The sequence below is a fragment of the Falco cherrug genome, chromosome 1 (assembly GCF_023634085.1).
Source record: "Falco cherrug isolate bFalChe1 chromosome 1, bFalChe1.pri, whole genome shotgun sequence".
Lineage (NCBI taxonomy): Eukaryota > Metazoa > Chordata > Aves > Falconiformes > Falconidae > Falco > Falco cherrug.
The window spans coordinates 55,427,549-55,449,027 of NC_073697.1; the positions used below are offsets into that span (position 1 = coordinate 55,427,549).

Genomic DNA, 21,479 nt, shown 5'->3' on the forward strand with positions numbered 1-21,479 from the left:
TTAACAAAGAGATGATGGATCCCACAGTACAGGAAAGTTTTTCTTATAGAGACCTTATTTTTTCTTTCCTTTTTTTTCTTGTTTTAAAAATAAAAAGACCCCCAAACTGAACCACTGATTAAAACCAGATATCCTAGGGTGTTCTGTCATGTCTGTCATCTGGTATCTAATTTTGATAATACTGCTTGAAGTGCAGATAAGAATCTAGTTACCCATAGAACAATGATGCAGTACCAACTTACTGACTGTCAAATACAAATCTGATGTAAGAGATGACCTGCTGCTAGGTGAAGCTTTCAGGGCTTGTGCTGCAGCCAAGAGAAGTCTAATGACAGAAGTTGCTTTCAAGTTCTCTCTTGCTGCTCTTTGCTCCTTCTCCACAAAACGTTTTCTGCCCCACCCCACCCCAAAGGGAAGGCTGTAACGTTTGGCAATGCAACTGGGAATGTATACAAACAGCATTAGGGAGGGGAGATGAAAAAGGAGACTGATTTTACTCTATCATGAAATTTTAACACTCCTTAGCAGCTTGCCAGCCAAGTGGGATTATACTACCAGATGTCCTGGCAGAAATTTGCACAGCTCTGCAAGATCATAAATCCAAACAACGTATGGCAGCCCTGCATGTATGATACTACTGTTAGCAATGCAGAATTTCAGCCTGGAAAGCTCTGGTGATGGGCAGGATTAGTAAGGACAAAACCTTCCCAGATTTAGCTTTAAAGCCTTAGGTAGGTAATAGCTGCTGATGGCAGTGGTATGTTAACGGGGAAAGGAGGAATATAGTGATGTCTGTGCTTTATCAGCAGCAATAAGCCTCATTTGCTTGCAGTTGTCTTCTCTCATCATAACTTGGCTTTTCAGCAGGCAGAATTGTAGTGCAGCTGCTCAGAGGCTGATCTCTTCTCTCTGTTGGTATATACAAAAACATGGAGGAGGTGTTGTCAAAGACCTGCTAAACTCAAGGCCTGAATCTAGTGTTGCTCTGTAGCAGTTCAGAGTTGGCTTGTGGTCTTGGGTCTAAGTGCAGCTCTGTTGTCTTCATCTTGGTAAATCGTTGTTTTATAGGAAGAACAAGGATGGTCAAGAGAGCTGAAGTGGAAATTTCTGTCAGGTGGTGCATTTGTTTACTCTTCTTTCTGCATTTCTTCTGTCATGTTTCCGAAACGGAGTACTAACTGAACCTGTTCTTTTAGTTTACACATAAATCATAAACGCATGGGTCCATTCATAGGTTCGTGTCCTCATTAGACTATGCAAAGGACCTGAAAAAAACATCAGGTGCTGTGGTTTTTTAGTTGTTGCTCCCTTCGTGGAAAAGAAAAGGCACTGACTAGCATCCTGTAGTAAAGAAATCATTGCTTTAGTGAGGATTTAGAATTGGACTTACCCAAAGGGGTTGGGAGTATGTTTTTATTAGCGGGTATGATTCTTCCATGCTGTATTTTGACACCAAACTGTCAGCTAACCCAGTGTGAAAGAAGAGAATTCAAAGCAAATGGAAGAGAATATGCTATCCCCTATTTTATTCAGTTGTTGCTAGAAAAAATTCCTATGATGATGTACTTGTTGGCTATGAAGTGTGAAAAAATGTTTAGCCTGGTTGGGTAAGAAAATAAGACCTTGGGAAAAGGTGTTAATGATAGCTAGTAGTATTAGTCATCTGCTCCTCTTCCCTTCAAAGGTTGGCTATGAAGTGTAAAAAAGAGGGAGTCAACTCTCTGGCTCTTTAAAGAATAATATAAGGGTGAATAGCCAAAGGAAGAGAACGGAGGGGACTTCAGCACAGCTAGTTACCTTTGCAAATTGCAGTTAAGTGACCAGAAAGTGAAAGATCTAAAAATAAATAATGTTAAGTTCTTTCTTTGCAGATTAATCTTGCTACCCAAGTGTGAAATCTCCTCCTTCCTCCCATGCATTCTTTAAATTTTCAAATTCCATACCACAGAATTTCAGGTGGTTCATTGCTGGCCACTTTAGTCATTGTGAGCTCACGCTCCTTTTGTCCTTGAAAGCAGAAATACACACTAAAGATAGTTGTTTGCCCTTTTACTGATTTCAGTAGTAAATTGCCTCAATACGATAATGCCTCGGAAAGCTTTGTTGCCATCATTCAGCTTTCCTGGGAGACGGGTATGATTCATCCAGTTTTCAGATTTGTCTACTAAATGAACAAGCTTCCTAGTATTAGTAATAAAGCTGTTCAGGACTGGCTTATATTGCTGTGATTTTAGCAATTTAAATCCCTCTGCTGTGGAGGAAGAGAGATGATACATTGTGTCTACTTTGCAGACAGAGCAAAGCATTGCATGTACAATACATGGCAGAACCAGGAACCGGTGAAGGGTCCCCAAGTCCCGTTGCACTGCCTTGGCAGTGTGGTGCAATGCTGGTCTGCAAATTTAAAGCTGGCTTTAAATGTGTCAGTGTTGTTTAGTTCAGAAGTCTTGGTTGCCTTTGCTACATGAAAAAGAAGTTGAACTTGCATATTCATGTTATTAGCTCAAATATGTCAGAAATGGGGAATTAGGAATTAATTACTCTAGAGGTGCCCAGTCCTGATGCCCTGAAAACTGTCCTGCTGCTTTTGGTGGTTTGTGTTCCTAGCTGCTTATATGATCCAATGCTTTCTATTTACATTCCTGTGATTATGACAGTTTAAGCCTTACTTTTACACCTCCCTCAAGTAAAAGCAGTATGCTTTCTAGTTAACTAGCATGGTGGGCTTTTTTTCATTTAAGTAAAAAATTACATAGGGGAAAATAGTGGTTGCACAAAATGGAAATGCAGCATACACATGTACAAAGAAATGAACAGCCTACCAAACTTTTTGAAAATCTTTCTTTCCTTGCTGCCATGCTTCAAAAGCTCTCCAAAATGCGTAATGAGTAACAAAGACCTCTCCCTGCTGTGTTTATATTTTTTTTTCACCACTTTACATGCTATTTTCAGATGTGCACATAGAAAATTAAGCTAACCATTTGCAAAGTGTTATCCCTGATGACCTAGTGTTTATTCAACTACTTATATCTTGTTGGCTGAGATAAATTTCACCTGAGGCCAGCATCTGCTCCCTAATTTGTCACCTTTTCTTTTTCAAGCCCTTAAGCTGTTTTGACACCAGAGGCTTTGCAAGCTCCATCTCAGGAAGCACCAGCAGCAATACAAAATGCAAGGAAAACAATGTGAACTGAAGCTTAGTGAAAATAGAGTTGTGTAATATGGCACTGGTTAGTGGCTGGATGACAGCCATCCTTGATGACATAAATTTAGTGGCATGCATAACTGCACAGAACAAAGGAGTTAATCAGCAACAATACTGTATACAAGAAGTGTTACTGTGTGCAAATACATATTAAAGTTTTTGCCATAAGCTTGTGATAGAGAGGCAGTGTGCTGTGGTTTAGTCTCCTAATATTCCTTTTGGAAAAACTTTTATTATTCATTTTAGGTTCATTTTCTGGGTTGTTAAGTGGCAATGAAACAGAGAAACACGTCAGGCAGTCAAATGATTGCCCTGGTTGAAGATGCTTGCAGCTTTTTACAGAGAAGAAAACATCATCCAGATGATGAATAAAACCAACTCCTCCTCACATAAATGAAGCACAATAATAAATTATATTGTTTCACTTGTCTATTTTTATTTTACAGTATGATATGGAAAGGCAACTGTATTTCCTCAGCTTTATGGAACTTACTAAAGAAGCAGGAGGCTTTTTTAGTAATCATTAGCAGGATACAGCTTGTGTTTTGGCTTTAAGGTGCTTCGTTCTAACTTTGGTATGCCTGCACTGCAGAGTTGCAGAAGTGAATAGGGAGCTCTTCCATGTATTCTACTTCCTCCTGTACTGCCTACGCGTGCTGCTGGTCTGTACCAGTGACGTGGGGGTGACACTGGGTATTGAAAGCATGTAAGACGTGGTGGTGTAGAGAGGGCCTTGCAAAGAAAGGCCAGGCCTCAATGTTCCCTCAGTTAGCATCTTCATTGGGTTTTGGTGTTGCTTCTTTTTTTTTCCTTCCTGTGGGCAGTAGTCCAAGATTCAGACTACCTTGCATTTGTCCATGACTGTTTTTGTGCAAGTTGAGTTCTGAACACCAGTTCTCTGTAGTGTGAAACCTGATGGACTAAAACATCTGTTCCCCCATTTCCCAGTTTTCTGTACCTGGATGCAGATGTATAGTTTTTTGTTGTCCAGTAAAGTCCAGTAGAAGCACTGTAAATGCTGCCCTCTAGTTCTTGTATGTCAGTGTTTTCAGAGTTTCATCCAGCAGTCAAACTGGAAGATTTTTCCAGAGATGGAAGAGGATAAGCTAGGAGGAAGAGACCAGTGCTTAGGTTAATAATGTGAACACATCCCTGTAATGCATGCAACCATTTGGTGACACTATGGCTAATGCACGTGTTTTCCTTTTTAAGTGGGTTTGGGCAAACTTTAGTCTGCGCTTAACTATGTGAGACTGTCTGCAAATATGAGAGTGCTGATCCTTTTGCTTCAAGTCACTTTAAATCTTTGCTCCTCCTGCTCTCCCACGTGCTGAGCAAAGGTTATCTCAGCAATGTGTAAGAGGCTGGCCTGTGGGCCTGCAGTAGTTGTTCCTGAGGGTACGGCCCAAAGTGGCCTCTTCAGAGCAGGGGTGTATGTGTCTGTGTGCATATGCCAAGAAACTGAGCTCTTAATATCCTCTGGAAAAGGTGGACCCATCTTCTTGCTCCTCTCACTCCCCTTTTGGTTTTATCTTTGTCATTTATAATGTCATCTTCATGCTTATTTTTAGTTTCTAGCCTTTCTCTGTTGAACTCTTCTTAGATTTTAATTGGCTAAATCAGGAGACTTGTAGCTGATTAATGTTTCCCCTCTGCAGCTGGATCATCTAGAATATGCATAAACCTTTCCATGCCTCATTTACTTCCAGTTCCTTTTCAAACAGACATGCACTGTTCCTGCACCTTCCTGCCTTTCCTCATCTGCTGTCAGTTTCTGTTGTACCTCTCGCTGGATGAATTGTTGTTCCAGCTGTGCTTTGGCATTTCATGATTTTATTCGTGCAACCAGAAATTATGTGTAAAGCTTCCTTACATCAGCAGTAATGACAGCGATACTCAGGTGACAGCTGTTGCCAGGTAGATTCTTACCTGAATTGTGTTAACAGTTTCTACTGTTGAATTGGTGAATTGAAGGTGTTCAACAATCACATAAAAAGATTGACTTCCATACCTGGAACATTTGATGTTGAGGAGTGAAATAAGATAACTATCTTTTATTTTCTTTTTTTTTCCTCCCCTGCATAGATGAAAAAGCCACTACAAGTCAGGCTGTTACAAAGTAGCTCCTCTTACTCCTTTCTGTACTATACTTTATGGATGAAATAAAGCTCAGTTTTGATGTGCTTCGCCTGTTGTTCATCCCAAATGCTAATGATTTTATTGTTATGATCTCCCTCTCTCCCTGCAGATCAAGATTAGAGATGATTTACTATGGTGAGAGATAGTTTAAATGATTAGAGGTCATCTACTACTGGCAAATTGCACCTGCTTTCTTCTCAAGTATGAGAGCAACACAGTGCCTTGTTCTTCTTTATGCATATGCATAAAATCTGATTGTCAACTGATGTCTTTATGATACACTTTTCAGAGTATGGGGGTGTTAAAGTTTGCACACTGTCATACCAGTTTTCTGGGAGAAGTTCCTTCACACTGAAAAAAAAGGTTATAGTTAAGTGGAGGATTAGGTTTTAGGCTTTGCATTTGCACTTCAATTCAAAAAAAGTGTTCTGTAAGACTGTGCATAGCTATAACCGGCATTTGTGAAGCTGGTGCATTCGCTAATCCCGTGGGAAAGTGCCAAACTTGTCAGTTTTTATAAATTGCTGTCTTTATGACAGGAAACTGGGAGGGGAAGGCTCTTGTATCTGAATGGAACAGCAAGGAGAAAATGGGGACATAAGGACAGATGTGTCCCCGAGTCACTGTTCTCTATGGTGGAAGCAACGCCCAGAGCAAGGGGTCTTGCTGAAAGATTGGATTCAAGCCATGAGAACTCTATAAGCATCCGGTAAATGTTTTGGCTGGGTGAGGAGAAGACCTCCTGGAGGACAATTAAAAACTAGGCAGGCTTTTTTTGCATTGTTTTGTTTCTGTTCAGTGCTGTCTAAACATAGCAACTATTTTTATGTATTCGTTGATGGTAATAAAAAATACTCTTTTCTTTTAACCGAACACGTCATCAGTTAAGGATGATTTGAGGATGAATGGCAAGCTATTGTCAACATGGTAGTGAGTCATAAACAGGGGTTCAGTCATGCTTCTAGCGTCCGGCACCCTCAGGCAAAATTGGGATTCCTAGACAGTTCCTAGATAACCCATCCCTAAGCAGCACAGACTGGCTTAAGAGCTTGTGATGCAGAATGTACCTCCTGGTTCAAGCATCCCTGACAGGACTGTGAGTAGGTCTCTAAACCTTAGCTTCCACTGAGTTTGTATTCACGCTCACAGTTGACTTCATGATCTGAAATATCATTTAATATGACCAGTATTGTGGCATGTGTCTGAAGGGCTGTAACTCATGGGAGGGTTTCCAATTGCCTTTGCTTGTTCTAGAAAGGTGATAAAGGCCAAAAGTTCAACCCCAAAAGTACAATATTTTTAACATGGTGGAGAAAAAACAGTGAAAATATATAGTTTGTCTAAATACAGTTGTTTTAAAAATCAAAACACTGAATGATAAAATTTAAAAAAATACTCTGAATATTACATTATAGTTTTTGGTTTGTCATTTTTGTTCTTTACTTCTAGACGACAGCTGTGTTATAACCTGTAATGGCACTGGCCAGAGCAAATACTTTATTCTGTGCGCTAAATAGTTCAATGAAATGAGCTATGAGGGAGGAGGAGACTGGTTGATGAACATGACTTAGTCCTTTGGCAAGGCCTGTAAAGCTCAGATGTTTCCTATGCAGCAGATGCTTTAACTGAATGTTATGAATTGCTCTTGTAAAGCACATTTTCTAATAGATGTCACTCTTCCCCCCCCCCTACTCTTTTGCAGCAAGTGACAGGCAGAAGTTTTGGTGAGAAAGATTTCCGTTCTGGATTAGAAAATGGCATTCTTCTGTGTGAGTAAGTAACACAGTTTTGAGCATTGAATACAATCTTGACTAAAGCTGAAATGCACTTTAGCTAGTATGTCAAATTGTTGGTTTCCTTTTGCGAGTTTTGACATTGTGCACACTGGTGTTTCACTACAGCATCGTTTCAGTGCCAAAGCTATTGTTATGGTGAGGATTGAAATGTGGCTTAAAGAAAACAGGTTTTGCAAAGTGTTTCCCTCACTCCACCCCAGCTCCTTAGTTGAGCTATGTAAAGTAAAAATGATGTTTGCTTTTTGGTTTCCTTTTATTTAAAGATGTTAACCACAGATTGGCAAATGGTGTTCCACACCTGCCTACAGGCGTCTCTGCTACAGTGAGGTGTTTTGGACCAACTCCAGGTCTGAGCACTGTCAAGAGTTAGCCATCTGAATACCATCAATACTCGGCTGCTTTTATAGTTTCTGGAAAGGTTAGGCATCTTCTAAATTTTGCCTAAAGGTGCATTTGAATGATGTGTTTTGTAATTTTTGGAGAAGAGATGCAAGTTAGCTTTTGCATGTTTCTCTCTGTGGTTTTAATAGCTAGTTTTTAGGCAAGTCTTCCAAAAGCATATTGTGGGTTTAGATGCCAAAGCTGGTGACTTTTAAGAGCAATTTGGAAGTGTGCCCAGTTGCCCATAGTTCTTTGAAAATCCCATGCAGGTTGTCAGGAGTTTGGGAGAATCCACTGATCTGAATCATCTGTATAGACTGAATTCTTTCCCTGGGTGTGCAGGGTTGTTGCTGAAGTTGATAAAAGTTGTCTTTGCACACCAGAAGGACAAAGCTTGTGCAGAACTGAATGCATATTGAAATTTATACACGAGGTCTTCTGAGATGTTGAGCTTGACCATTGCAGCTGTTGGTTAAGTTTTATGCTGTGGAAGGTACTAGAAGTTGGAAGCTTTTTCAGCAGCAGAGTTGAGCTAATATCCTGTAACTCAGCTCTAGGTAGCTTACGACAGCTTTGAAACCTGCTTGTGTAAATACTGTTGTATATCACACTGGTGTCATTAATCAGGCAGCTTGAACTTTAGCTGTTAAAGGGGGAAAAATATAAAGGAAATGATATGATCTAGTTTGATTGTAGTTTCATGTCTTTGCTGAGGAGTGGCTTTGGGAGGAGGGAAGTAGTTGTTATTGTTGATCAGAAGTTGTGTAACTCGGAAGGAGTGTGTAGTTTACCTCTTTGTATTTAAGGGTTGCCCCTTGCACAAGATCTCTCTCCTCTGTGTGTTCAAGGGAAGTGCTGTGTGCTGAATTGCTTCAGAGTGCTCTTTAAATGTTATTTAAAACAATTAATTAAAAAAATGTTTAATTGTGTTGCATGAAAAGTAAGGGATGTGTATCTCAAGATTAGATTGTAATCTTATCTGCAAGTAAGCAGAGGTAGTCTTATTTAAATGCTGTAAATTGTTAAGATGGAAAGCTTAACTAACTGATGTTTTATTAATGAAACAAATAAGTATGTATTTCTTAGGAGGCTGTGAGCTCCAGTAATAAGCAGGTCAAGGAACAACACTTGGTTATGCTACTAAATTCTTCTGTGATGTTGGGAAAATTGCTTGTCCTGGTTTACCACCTGGGGATCAGTGCAAAAACTGAAGGGATCAGTCTCCTTAACCTTAAATCTGAGAGGCTTTGATGTTTGCATTGCATCCTGCTCCTGCCAGCTCCGGTTAGTAGGTAGAACTCTATTAGGGTACAGAGCATTAACCAGAGAGCCACCAATTTTGCCTTCAAGTTTGGCTTTCTGATGATGAACAAATTATGACGCCAACAATAAAAGTGTGCTCCTCACTGTTTCCTAGTCCACTGTAAAATAAAGAACCCAACAGAAATCTGGGATGTAACACTGAGAACTCTTAAGGTATCTTCAGGAAGTACAGGCTTTGGCAATGTAGCACCAGTAGTTAATTTTTTACCTGTTGCTCAGTGAAGAAATGCTAGTAAAGCTGCCACAGGCAATATTGTCTTTCTAGACTGGACTTCTCTGGTTCATTAGAGACCTACTTGGGTACTTCATGAACAAAATCTAACGCTATTCAAGCTTTCTCTTAACCTCCTTCCAGTGTGCTGTGCTTTCATTGCAGCTGACATCAACAAGTAGATGAAAACCTGATCTCAAAGTCTTTGATAAGCTTCAGAGGACAAGAAAGAAATTATACCTATCTTATGTTTCCAAAGATGGAAGAATTCATTGCTTTTGGTCTGGTTTATCCAATTTGTTGAAATTTTAGGGAAAAGCCTTACCTGTTGTATTTTGTGATAAGGACTGAAAGTGTGCTTGCGTTCTGAGGGATCGGAGCAGCAAGAGGACTGGAAACTGTTGTCAGGAGAGAGGACACAGCCAGTGTACTTTGAATGTCTCAAACATGTCTTAAGCTACCTTCTGACTTTGCAGGTGTTTTGCAGAAGCGAGGCAGGATAGCCACCACCCCAGAGTCCATTCCCTAAACAGTCAGACTAGCCATGTGCAAAATAGCACAGGGGGAGTCTGTCTATGTCTAGAGCAGGATTGTCGGAGCCTTATGCACAGTAATGCCAGGCCTCCCTCCAGTTGATCCTGATGTCTATTGCCTACATAGCCCACAAACTCAGACAGGCCTCTCTACACTGCTTATAAATGATTCATTCACATCTAGCAATTACCTGCATATTTTAATATATGAAAACTAATACAACTAGTCGTGTGATGCCAAAATCTTGGACTCTTGGGATGTACGTGTTACGGACCACCAGCCTAACTAGCGGAGCAGCCCTACATGTGTGTGTGAGCCACAGGCACCCACAAGCCATGTGTACCTGCCTCTCTGGTAGTGTTTACGCTGTGGCTGCTATCTTGATCTGGCCTCATTATGACACTTACATAGCTTGATGCACTCAGGAGCTTAGGAGCATATTTAAACAACGCAGAATGCCATAAAGCGGCAAGCTGACAGATGAGAGTAACACAAGCCCTTCCTTCTTTCTGGATATTTGAAAACTCACTTCTGCAGTTGCCCTGATAATGCCAGCTCTAACTGTTCACCCAGCTGTGCTGAGAAGCCAGTGACTATGACTTCATTTGAAATGAGTTCATGGCTTCTTAACATAGCTGTTTGACAACAATGCAGATGGTGATTTCAGCAAGGGACATCTTAGCTAGGCAGAGGCAATGCTTGCTCTGTTCTTGCTTTGTGTATTAAATTCTCATATGCAAAGACTGAGGAGTTCCCTGGCTACACTTCTGCATGGGTGGGCAAATATGCCCTCTGGGGGCATGGTGGAAAGCTATATGAGGCAGGAATACAACACCAGTAGCAGGAAATACCACTAGAGATCCCCAGTTTCCACTCCAGCACGTTTGGTGTTTTTTCTTGTTACATAGCTTTAACATTCACGTTTGACCCAGATATCGTAAGAAGCTAGAGGATTAGTCAGGAATGAATTAGATCTGGTTGTTGCAATGCGTAGGTGTTCCTATTCTACAGATTCAGCCATCTGAATGCAGGTTGATTGCAAAAGAAAAAGTAAATGCTGTCTCCATCCACCTCCCCCACTGATTTGGGTAGTTCTGTTGCTTTTCTGAAACAGCAGATAAGGAAGTTGAAGTTGATTTTATTTCTAACCATGCAACAACTGCTGTTAGTAAGTTGAAAAATTACTACATGAAGACAAAAATGCATGCATCTTCCTGCAACCCTGCCCAGTTGTTGCTGCTCTGGTATTTTTGCAAGTGTGTTTTTAAGGTGAGCAGTTCCTTTCTGGTCTCCTTGCTGTCCACCTCCCCTTGCCCAGCTCTTACTGTGGGATTCCTTCTTTCACATTGGGCATTCAGCAGTTAGAGACGTCTTTGTGGGGATGTGACACCTGGAAAATGCAAGTTAGTTAGTTGCTTTGATATGACTATCTAAGGGCGTTACATGTCCAATATATCTGTAAGCATTTCTGACATGCAATGGGGATCATATTTTCTCTCAAGTTTTCTCTGGAACCAACCAGTACTAGGAGTCCAGCCACCCTGAAAGTTTGTATTGTAATGAGATTCTAATGTCAGGAATAGGACCAAACCATAAAGAAGAGTAACAACAACCATTGGGACATAGAACCTGGGCAAAGGACCTTAAACAACAAACTCAAACCAAATCCAAATTTAGATATCCGCAGAAATTATTTGGCTTTGTGGTGGAGTTCAACAGCATCATTATTTTTGTGTAATAGTTTGGGTTCTGTATGTAGAACAGTTTGGCTCCATGTCTGTTTTACATATGTAAATGCAGGCATAATAAATCTTTGATTTTTCTCAACCATTGAAGTTCTAACAACTATACCTTGAGTCATGGCATAAACATACACAAGAGGAATAACCATATGTGGTGGAAGATAGATGTCACTCGTGTGTGAATTCTGGATACCAACTTATGAGCATTTTCCCAAACTCTTCTTTGTTTCTTAGAGACACTTACTTTGTGTATTAGCATATGGTGTTATGTAGCTTAGTAAGATGTACAGAAACTATACTTATTATATGAGACCAGGATTCTTTGATTGTAACTTTTTTGTTATTGTTTTGAAAGAGCAGATGTGAAGGTATTTTATTGCTTTTAAGTAATTTTGTTAAAATTGGGTATGTACAGTCAATTAAGGAAAAGTTTTATCCTTTTTACCATGTAGGACAATATCTAGGAAAGGCGGTTCCCTTCAGCTGTGCATATTAGGAATGTATGATCTCAAAAAGTACAAGAAAGTTTTCAGGTTTTACTTTTAAATAAAAAAAAAAAAAGTGAGAAGGTAGTCATGCACATAGATTACTGAAATCGTATTTAAAGAAAAAGTGAAGTGTGGCTATAAATCTCAGTGAGCTGAAAGTGATTGTGATCAAGAATTACTTAATGAAATTTGTCATTTACTCTGTTAGGAGAACAATTTTCTTCTGTAAATAAGAAATCTTCTTAGCTTGTGTCCTTCATGCCACTGGTGATGAAAGAGCTGCTTTTTCTGAGAGAGCTGAGTTTCTTTGCGCTTGCATTATGGTTCTAGTGCATCTGACCAAGCTTTGGGCAGACATGAATGCTGTTTTCAGCCAGAGCTGGCTATGTGCCAGATCAGTGCAAGCGTAATGCTATGGAATAGTAGAACTTTGTCTTCTGAGTGAGTGGTACCATTAGGTATAGAAAACGGCCTTCACTGTATATATGGTGTTTCAGTTTTGGCTGTTTAAAAGTCTAGTTCTTCTTGCAAGTTAATGCCACTTACATAAAATGGTCATGCCACTTATGGAGACCTGGTAGGGGAAAACAAATACTGCGTCATCTGTGTAGATTGTAGGATTTTGCAGATACATTACGCTACTTGTCTGTCAGTGGCATAGGCTTGGCATCTGTTCAGCACCTGGCTGTGTAGTGTACAGTGCAGAGACTTTTGTCTTGCCAGATACCTCACTGGAGAAGTTAGTGGGTGCCCAGCTCCTACACTTTATTAAGCTTTTGTTCAAATTTTCTGTTCCTGGAAACTAACAAGGTATTTGAGTTTCATAGGCATACTTGAAGTTTTGAATGTGACCCATGCCTTGAGGTAAGAAGGGATTGGTATTCTGCAGTTTTCAGGCTCTGTGTTGTAAAGCCAAAACATTATCAGCATCATGGATTTGGCATGTCTCCAATTTAGAGAGACTGGCCCTGAGGCTCATTAAGCATTAAGATTTAGGTTCATGTGAGGACACTTGAAATAGTTTTATATGAATCCAGAGTTTTTAATCTTGTAAGTTTTATTGCCATGTAATAATGAAGAGCTGTTTATTAGTACAGTTTAGGTGAGGGGTCAAAGGTAATGTAAACCATAATGCTCAGCTGTGTGCATGAAAAGAGGAGAATAGCCATTGAGGGGCATGCTTGAGTACAGCCAGAATGGCCTGTCTTTGTATTGTTGTTAAAAAAAATATGCATCTCAGCAGACTAAGTAGTTTTTTTCAGTGGAGCTTTGTAATTGACAGGGCAGGAGACTGTGGAACACTGACCCATTCAAATGGAGCGTTCCTCACATGCAAAGCAAGGTAATCCTGTGAGAGGTTTCAGCTTTCCAAGAGGGTATGTTTAAGAAATTATATTGGATATGTACTTCAGGCAATTATCCATGGCCGTTGCTACTCAGTGTAAAACTTAAGTGTGAATTGTAAATCTATAGGTGCATGGGACCCTCTTCATGTCAGTTGTTGTGGTGGTAGGTTTTGTATAAATAGCTTGTGAAGCTATTTATACAGAACCTTCCCTGTTGCCTTTCTTGAGCTGTTCTGCAAGGCCTCTATCTTGTTAATATTTTTAGTCTTTGGCATAGCTAGGCCCATGCTGTCCTGTGTTTGGCATACTTGTTTTCCCAATGCTACATATTTACTTGGTTCCTGATTAACCTTTTACTTATCAGACTGGACTGTGAGCCCTTTATAGGCCACAGTCAGTTCTTTCCTGCTTGTTAAAACAGCACCTTGTTCATCTGATCCTACATAAATAATATCGGGCATCATTAGCAATCACTCAAGAATGTTTTCCCAAAAATATTTTTGTGACCTCAAGAACATCTCTGTATTTTGAAACTTCTTTGCCACTTCCTTTGCAACAAAATATTTTGACTTTTCAATGTGATTTGTTCATCTTTAAGACTGTTAGTGGATTTTTTTCTCTCTTTTCCAACTATTTGGGGCCATTTTGGACCTGCTAGAGCCTGAGTTTGAAATATGTGGATACTGAAGCTGTCTGGCCTAATAATTATCAAGTGCTGAAAGGCTGCTTGTTAGGATGTAAATCTGTAAAACTTAAGAACAGAAATGTCTCCGTGAAGGTTTACTGTGGATAGAATTTCCTGAACTCTAAAATATGAAATTCCTTTTTATTTTAAAATCAGGTCCTTAGTCAGCTCTTCTTTTTAGGAATATGATCTGTTATTTGAGCAAAGAACTCTGTTGGATACCTGTCCCTCCAGACTGGATTGATCTGTGAACATATATCGCTTCAACCTTTCTTTTTTTCAGTTTCTGAAGCTTATTCTCTGAAAGTGCTTCTCTTCCTGTTTCTCTTAGAAACAACTTCTTGTTTCTTTTTGGAGGCTGGGTTTTGGCAGCCATCCTCTGAATATTTTCTTAACTGACGCTTTCTTGCAAGAATTTCATGGGCAGTTGTCTTGGTGCTTTTCATTAGATCTTTTATCAGCTGTTGCCTGAAACGCCTTCTCTTCCTGGCAGAAGTTTTCCAAATTCTTAACTGGTGATAAACAACCCCAGGAGGGTCTAGTAGGTTAGTGGCTAGTACTGATTTCAGCCTGTCTGTCCTGCTGTGGAGATACCTTATCTCCCGGAATGCCAAGCCTTGGGGACAGCACCAAATAGAGCAATTGATTCTTCCCATACCTATCAGAGCTGGTTTTTATCGGGGGAAGGAAATGACCTAGCTTCTCCCTGAGTGAGGATGGAGTAGCTTTCCACTTCCATCATGCCCTGTTTCCATAAGGTAAGGCAGCTCTAAGGTTTTTGCTTCTGTGTAGTGTCTTCATTTAAGAGCTAACTATAGAAGAGTCCAAGCCAGCACCTGGCACAGGGGAAAGGGAGGATGGGTGTGTGGATGTTGTACTGAAAAGGGCAGGAGGACTTTGAGAAGTGAAGAACAGAGAATTGTCATGACTCGGGTGGGCAGAAATTCCAGCTGAGAGCCTGAAGGGTCTGGAGAACAGGTCAGGTGTGTGCATAGACTCAAGTTTTGTGGTTGCCGCCTGAAGAGGCTTGGGTTTACCCTGTTTTGGGTTATTGTCTTTTGGGTGTTTGGTGGGATTGTTGGGGGTTGTTGCCTTCATCATATTTTGTTTGAATTCTTTCAAGAACTATTTTATCTGCCATGTCTTTGCTCCTTTTTAACTGTAAAAGTTCCTTGAGATTTCATTATCATTTTCCCTCTGGTCATGTCTCAGAAACACTGGTCATATCAGGTACCAGAAAGCCTCAACAGAAGGATTATTAGTCTTTATTTTTCTGTTCTTTCTTTTTTCCTCCCCATATCATTTAACTTCCTGCATAAAGAGCTGTTAATAGTCCAGAATGATTTCTGTGAGAAACAAGTTGGCTGAAAGTTAGTTTTAAAAAATCCTCCCTCAACTTGCTTTGCCAGTAATCTCCAAAATGTCTGCTGGTCACCAAACCCCAGTTACCAAAAAGGTCATGCTTGGGGAATGTACCTACATTCTCCTTTTGAAAACAGTACAGAAGGACATTGTTTTGTGGTTTGTTTCAACCACTATTCCCTCACTGCATAGTATCACACCTTAAATTATCAGTATCTTACTGGGAGGGGAAGGAAAAAGGAGAAAATAATGGAAGATTTAAAATCATCCTGTTTTGTTATCTCTCATGACTGCTTAGTTGGACTCGTCCCATTGACATCTGTTTTCCTAGATGCAGGAGTATGATAAATAGTAGCAATACCTTAAAAAAAAAACAACCAAAAACAAAAAACCCCACCAAAAATCCAAACAACCAACCCCAACAAAAATCAACCTTCTATTCCAACAGATAGTTCCACTCTCTGACCATTTTACAGTCGCTCACCAACCTTGGCACAGCAGAACGTGATACACATTGATAGCAAGGTTTTGCTTTTTTCTTTAGAAGATGCACATCCATTTGAGGATTTTCTATGTTTGAAGAACACAGCTGTACAAAAACCTGAACTAAATTTATGCTTGGGAAAATCTGGGCTTGCAACTTGTGGTAGTCTGGGGCAAGACTGGAGACTGACATTTACATTAGGAGTGAGCTGTGTGTCTGCCCTTGATGCCATCGCAAGGATGAATGTATTTGAGCCCTGATGATTTTTAGTGCACAAGAAAAAGGACTGCTTCCTAGGAGGAAGGAGTTAGTATCAGACAGGGTCAGTAGGAGCTGGGAGGTACTCGGAGGCGAGTCGTGAATCAAGGTCTCAGTACAACTCAGGACCTGTAGGGCTTCAACCCTCTGTCTGAACCTGCCACTAGTGACCTTAGTGTCTTCCTTAGGCTGTTCAGTATTGCTAAACTGGCCAGACAGATCAGATGTCTGAGGCAGAGGATCTTCATGTGCCATCAGCTAGGTGTGTTTTTTCAGCAAGTGCCCTCAAGTGTCTTCCTGCTGAAAGAATGGCTGATGGAAGTAACTTGTCTAACATGATCTGGGGATAGGGCCTTAAATGTACATTGTAGCAAGGGTTATGTTCATTGCCTGCCCTCTGTGACTTGGTATGAAGGTGATAGGCTTAACTTCTGTAATGGAAATAAATGTTGTGAAAATAAAGCACTGTGTGTATGTTTCAGCTGATGTAGAAGCTGATGGGTTCTACATTGTTCCCATAACACTTGTCCTGCCGCTGTGTTTTCCATACCTTTCTCAGGGATTGCTACAATACAAATATACTTCTAAAGATTTAATTTAATGTCCTAGAAAGATCCATTCAGCAGGTTTTCCGATGCTTTTTTTAGTTTACCAAATTCATGATTCCAAAAGAATATGAAGTTGTCTTTTTTTGGGGGGTGGGAGGGGATGGGGTGGAGGGGAGGACTAATGTGATGCCATACAAAATTTTCAGAGATAACCGTGAGGTTGGACAACAAATGCTGGAAATGCTCACCTGTCCATAGATGCCTACAATGCAGGTGCCTAGGCTTGCTGTGCAGCTATGTGCAGAAAAATAGCTGTTTCTGGTTTTGGCCATGTTGAGGACTCCCTGATGTCTGACTTCTCTGCTGTCTGCAGTGCAGTAGGCAGGACAGTGCTGTGCCATGTACTAGTTGCCAGTGTTTCTGAATGGTAACTGGTGGGGGTTTTATACAAATTTTTTTTTGGAGTGGCACAGAAAAATAACAACAAATATTTATTAACAGGTCAACACACACTATTATGGTCAGCTTTAGGGCTGGGAGAATGACAAAGCCCAGAGCTATAGCTGCAGTGGGGCTGCAAATGGGGCCACCGTAATGGGGCTGGAGGAAGGTTTAGACTGCAGATGTTTTCTCCTCTGGGAAATTGGTCACTGGGGTCTTACCTGAGTGTCTTTGCCTCAGAAACAGACAAGGGTTAGGATTAGGGTTAGTGTTAGGATTAGTTTTGGAGGAGGGACAAAGGCTAGAGAGCTGCCGATCCTGTGGGTTTGCCAGAGGAACGTGTGTGCTGTGAGAGGCTCAGGGCAGCCAAGTCCTTTGGTTAGGGTCAGCAGGTCAAGAAAGCGTGGGACTGCATTTGTAGGGGGCTGCTGGTGGAAGGTGTGAGTTAGCGTTTTCTCCCCTGCAGACTCTTCTCCCTTTGCCAGGTCCCCAGTGCAAAATGGCCAGGGTTTTTATTTGCCCCAAATAACAACAGTAACCTACTGGAGCTGATAAAAACTTTGTATGTCACAGCAGATGCTCTATATGAGTCTCAGCCAGCACAGAAAGTGTGGTTTGAGAGTACTGACCTATGTAGGCAGAGGTGTATTCAGTGTCTTCTGTGTATTCAGCAGGGACAGATAGTAACTGTGTGAGTGAAGGCGACCATTGAGAGACTGCATAAACAGTACAGCTTTTCAGCCAGGTTGGTGGCAGAGCAAGCTTAAGCCACTCAATATTTTGGCATCTGGACTGTTGCTCTAGATGAGGCAATAATTCAGAAGCAGCCAGTCTGCTTTGGAAGAAATCTCCCTTTGGCACATTCTGCAGTGAGCAATTCCTGGGGGTTTTGGTGCCAGACTTTTAGAGATGTTTCCAACAGGAGGTAAACATTTTAATAATAGAGACCTTTCTTCCTCAGGCTTTTCCATCTTGTTCCATCCCGTTTCCTCCCTCTTCAGACTCCAAACGGTGATCTAAAATGTTGTTTATTCCCTGCTCCTTTCCTTCCTCGCATTTTATCCTTCTCCCATATTTCACAGGAAAGCCTGTACAAGCCATTTGGAAGATTTATATAGAATGGGCTTTGGCATTTGAGGTTTCCATTAAGACCTCTTTATTTTACTTTCTATTGCTGTTTATGGCTCTTGATCTGCACCTGCAATATTGGTTATGGTGCCTGATGTGTTCACATTTGAGTAGTAAAGAAAGTGAGATGTTTCAGCTAATCTGTCTTTTTTTTTTTCCTTCCTGAGACAGAATAGGCAGATTGATGATTGAAATCACAATGGAGCTACGGTATTTGGGAAGAGGCGCTCTGACAAAAAAAAAATTAAATCTTAAATTGCCTGTTGCAGAGCTAAATAGAAAGTAATAGTTTTATAATGTTGCTGCTGTGCAAGGCTAAAAGATTGGTTAGTGCCTTTTTGGGAAAAATGAAGTAATGTTTGATTTCCATCTGTGAAATAAAATTATGGTTATAGGAAGGGAGATGCGTGGTTTGTTTCTTGCTATTCTGTGCATCTAGAGGGAAAGAGTCGAGTACTTGTGTATAAAAGTATATTCTTTCATCATTTGCTTTTAGGACATAATGGTGTTAGATTCTACCTTAAGTAGGCAGCAGGAATAGTACAGCAATTTGTATGAGCTTGGGTTACAGAGTTTTTAACTGTAAGAAGATCAAGAAAATACCCCCAACTCCCAAAAATGTCACTCACATTGGGTTTGTTGCCACTCCTGATTATGGTGGTGGTGGAGATGTGGGGACTCTCAGGTGTGTAATAACACAAGTACAATTTAGGACACATCAGGCAGAAGCTTTATTAACCATGATCATAGAGAACATTCAGAACGGCATCTCCCCCTCTGTTCCTCTGTTCTCTTCAAATGATTGCAGAGACCCAGCCTATGTACTATTTCAGGGGGAAAAAGTGAGAAAAAACCAATAATTTCAATGTTAACGAAGCCAGGTGTCCGCCACTGGGAGGGATGGGCTCCTTAATGAGCTTGCTGTGACTGCCACAGTCCTAAGAAGGAATCAAACAGTAAATAACACGTGACACTATGGAGAGATGGCTCTTGGTGGAGCCTGTAGGAGTGGCACACCCCATGTTATCTTAGCTCAGAAGTAGGGAGTTAGAAACAATCACAGACTGTTAGCTTTTGGCTGGAAGGAATATTCTTTCAGTTAGGATAAATGTCTTAGCTAGACCTCTTAAATATTAATAATTAATAATTTTACCACCACAATAAGCTGCCGGAAGTGACAGTTCTTGAATGGAGACAGTGTCAGCACAAAGCGAGATTCCTCTTTTCCATAGTGGCTGCTCTCGTTTTTTTGAGAGTTTTAAATAATCATAGACATATTTGTCTTCAAAGATCTTGAATTTGAAGTGAGTGTCTTGACCTGATGATTTTTGTCTCAATGGATGGGATTGGTTGAATTTGCCTTTGAATAATAGGCATAAGTATTTTCTCTTGGGGGAAGGGTGGTAAAGAAACAGGGTTTTGTTGCAACAGGATTTTATAATTAAAATTCCCCACTTTTAGAGGCTTGGTCATTTTTTTGGAATATTCTAACAATAAGCAATGTCAGCACTTCTCATAGCATGTTCATGGGTGGTGGGGAACTTTGTCTGGGGGGGTTGCTAGTCTTTGGACACCGAACAGTGTTCAACTGTGGTATCCCTGGCCTAATGATGTTTTCATGACAAGGTGGGTTTTTTTGGACTCCCTTTTTATTTGTTTTCTCACATGTATGTTTTATGGGGACCTCAGTTCTCCACAACATATGCAAGGATGGAATTTAATTTGGAGTACGTATGCAAAAGAATAAACAGGCCACCTGTCAAGTGTATGTCCTTTCTTATTTTCCTGCAGTGCAGAAACTGCCGGACTGTTCTTCCCAAGCTATTGTGATACCCTGATACCTTCAGGGTTTCTGTTCTCAGGCCCTTCCAGGCATGACCTGGAGGCAATGGAGGCAGACTGATGTGACAAAATTCACCCAGAGCCTGTCGAGACTGATGTGATCTAGATCAATTTAGGATATAAAATAAATATTGTTGAAGTATGGTGATGTGGGTATTTTTCCTCCTGTCTTTCTTCATTTCAGTGGTGGAACTTTGGGTACACACATGTGTTTTCAGGAGGGGAGAAAGAGAGGACTCTACCTTTCCGGCCATACTGAAATCCTTGTGTGCTGGGGACAAGTGTTTAGTGATTTGGATTTTGTGACTTACCACTCATAACCACTCCTTTCTCCTAACAGGTTGCTGAATGCAATAAAGCCGGGCTTGGTAAAAAAGATCAATAGACTACCGACCCCCATTGCAGGTTTGGTGAGTACATCAAATGGAGAAAAATCTTTCACTACTGCTTTTTGCTCCTTGATTTTATGACTCTGTGATTCAGATAGCAATTATTTTTGTAATTTGAACTCTTCTAACCTACTAAACTCAGACAGTCCCTCTGAAATCTGAGCTGTCTGTATAGTCACCTTAAGACTTTCCAGCCTTTTTTTCAGAAGTGGGCAGTATTCAAGAGGCAGAGTATATTTTTGGAGGAAGAATATCTTCTTCGTTATACATCATCTTCCAGTTGTAGTGCTAGCTTTAGAAAGACTGGAACGTATGCGTTAAAGTCATCACCACAAAAATTATTTCATAAAGAAAGAAAACTGTACTTGTATATTTTGTCTCATATTCTCTTTCCCCAAAATACCACAGTCTGCAGATAACATTCATTGTGGGATTATCTAGGGAACTGTTTCATGTTGACTTTAAGGGCAGAGTAAAAGTATACCATAATCTGTTATAAGCAAGGAAGACCACAGAGGACGTGCTGACAGCCCATGGGCTCTCAGGAGCACCAGGTGCTCAGGAGGTCACCTCAAGGGGTGGCACAGTCCTATGCCTGCTGTTGGGGAGGAAGGTGGGAGTATGAATGGGTTGTTGGGTCTAACAGGATTAGCCACATAGGAATATGGCTGTATTGATTTTACCTTGAGATGCGGCTGGGCATAAAAGGCCCCTGAGCCTGTGGAAGGTGGCCATCCGATATACTTATATATGTGGTTCCTTTCTGTTCTGGTACTACTCACATTGCGGTTTAGTTATGCAAATTTCAGAACATATTAGTTGTTGATAGCTGAGGTTAATGTTACTTTATATAAACTGCATTTGAAAGTTCCAGTGTATTAGAAACCATCTTACATTCATTTTTCAGTTGGTTCTATAATGTTATTACGTAGCCTTTGAGGCTGGGTCCTTCAGTCTGTAGATTGACAGGCATATTTCTGCATAAGTACTGCATAGTTTTAGGATTTAATTTGTGATCCCCATCACCCTTTCTCTAAAGTTTCCTTGTATGCCTTTTGCTTCTAAAACCCATCTAGTTTTATTCCTACACAGTTCTATTTGAACAAAATATTTGAAATAAACAGCTGCAAAAGATACCGGTAGTGCAGTTTTCTTTTCCTTGGCTCCCTTTCAGGAA

The 21,479-nt window shown here is 40.6% G+C and overlaps 1 protein-coding gene across 1 annotated transcript in view; it reads left to right on the forward strand.

The window, feature by feature from the left end:
- LIMCH1 (LIM and calponin homology domains 1) overlaps nucleotides 1–21,479 on the forward strand; it is a 181,435-nt gene that overhangs the window by 59,337 nt on the left and 100,619 nt on the right. Inside the window, exons 2-3 of the mRNA XM_055723513.1 lie at nucleotides 7,047–7,117; nucleotides 20,254–20,323. Coding sequence (XP_055579488.1) covers nucleotides 7,047–7,117; nucleotides 20,254–20,323 — 141 coding nt within the window. The remainder of the gene's footprint in view (nucleotides 1–7,046; nucleotides 7,118–20,253; nucleotides 20,324–21,479) is intronic.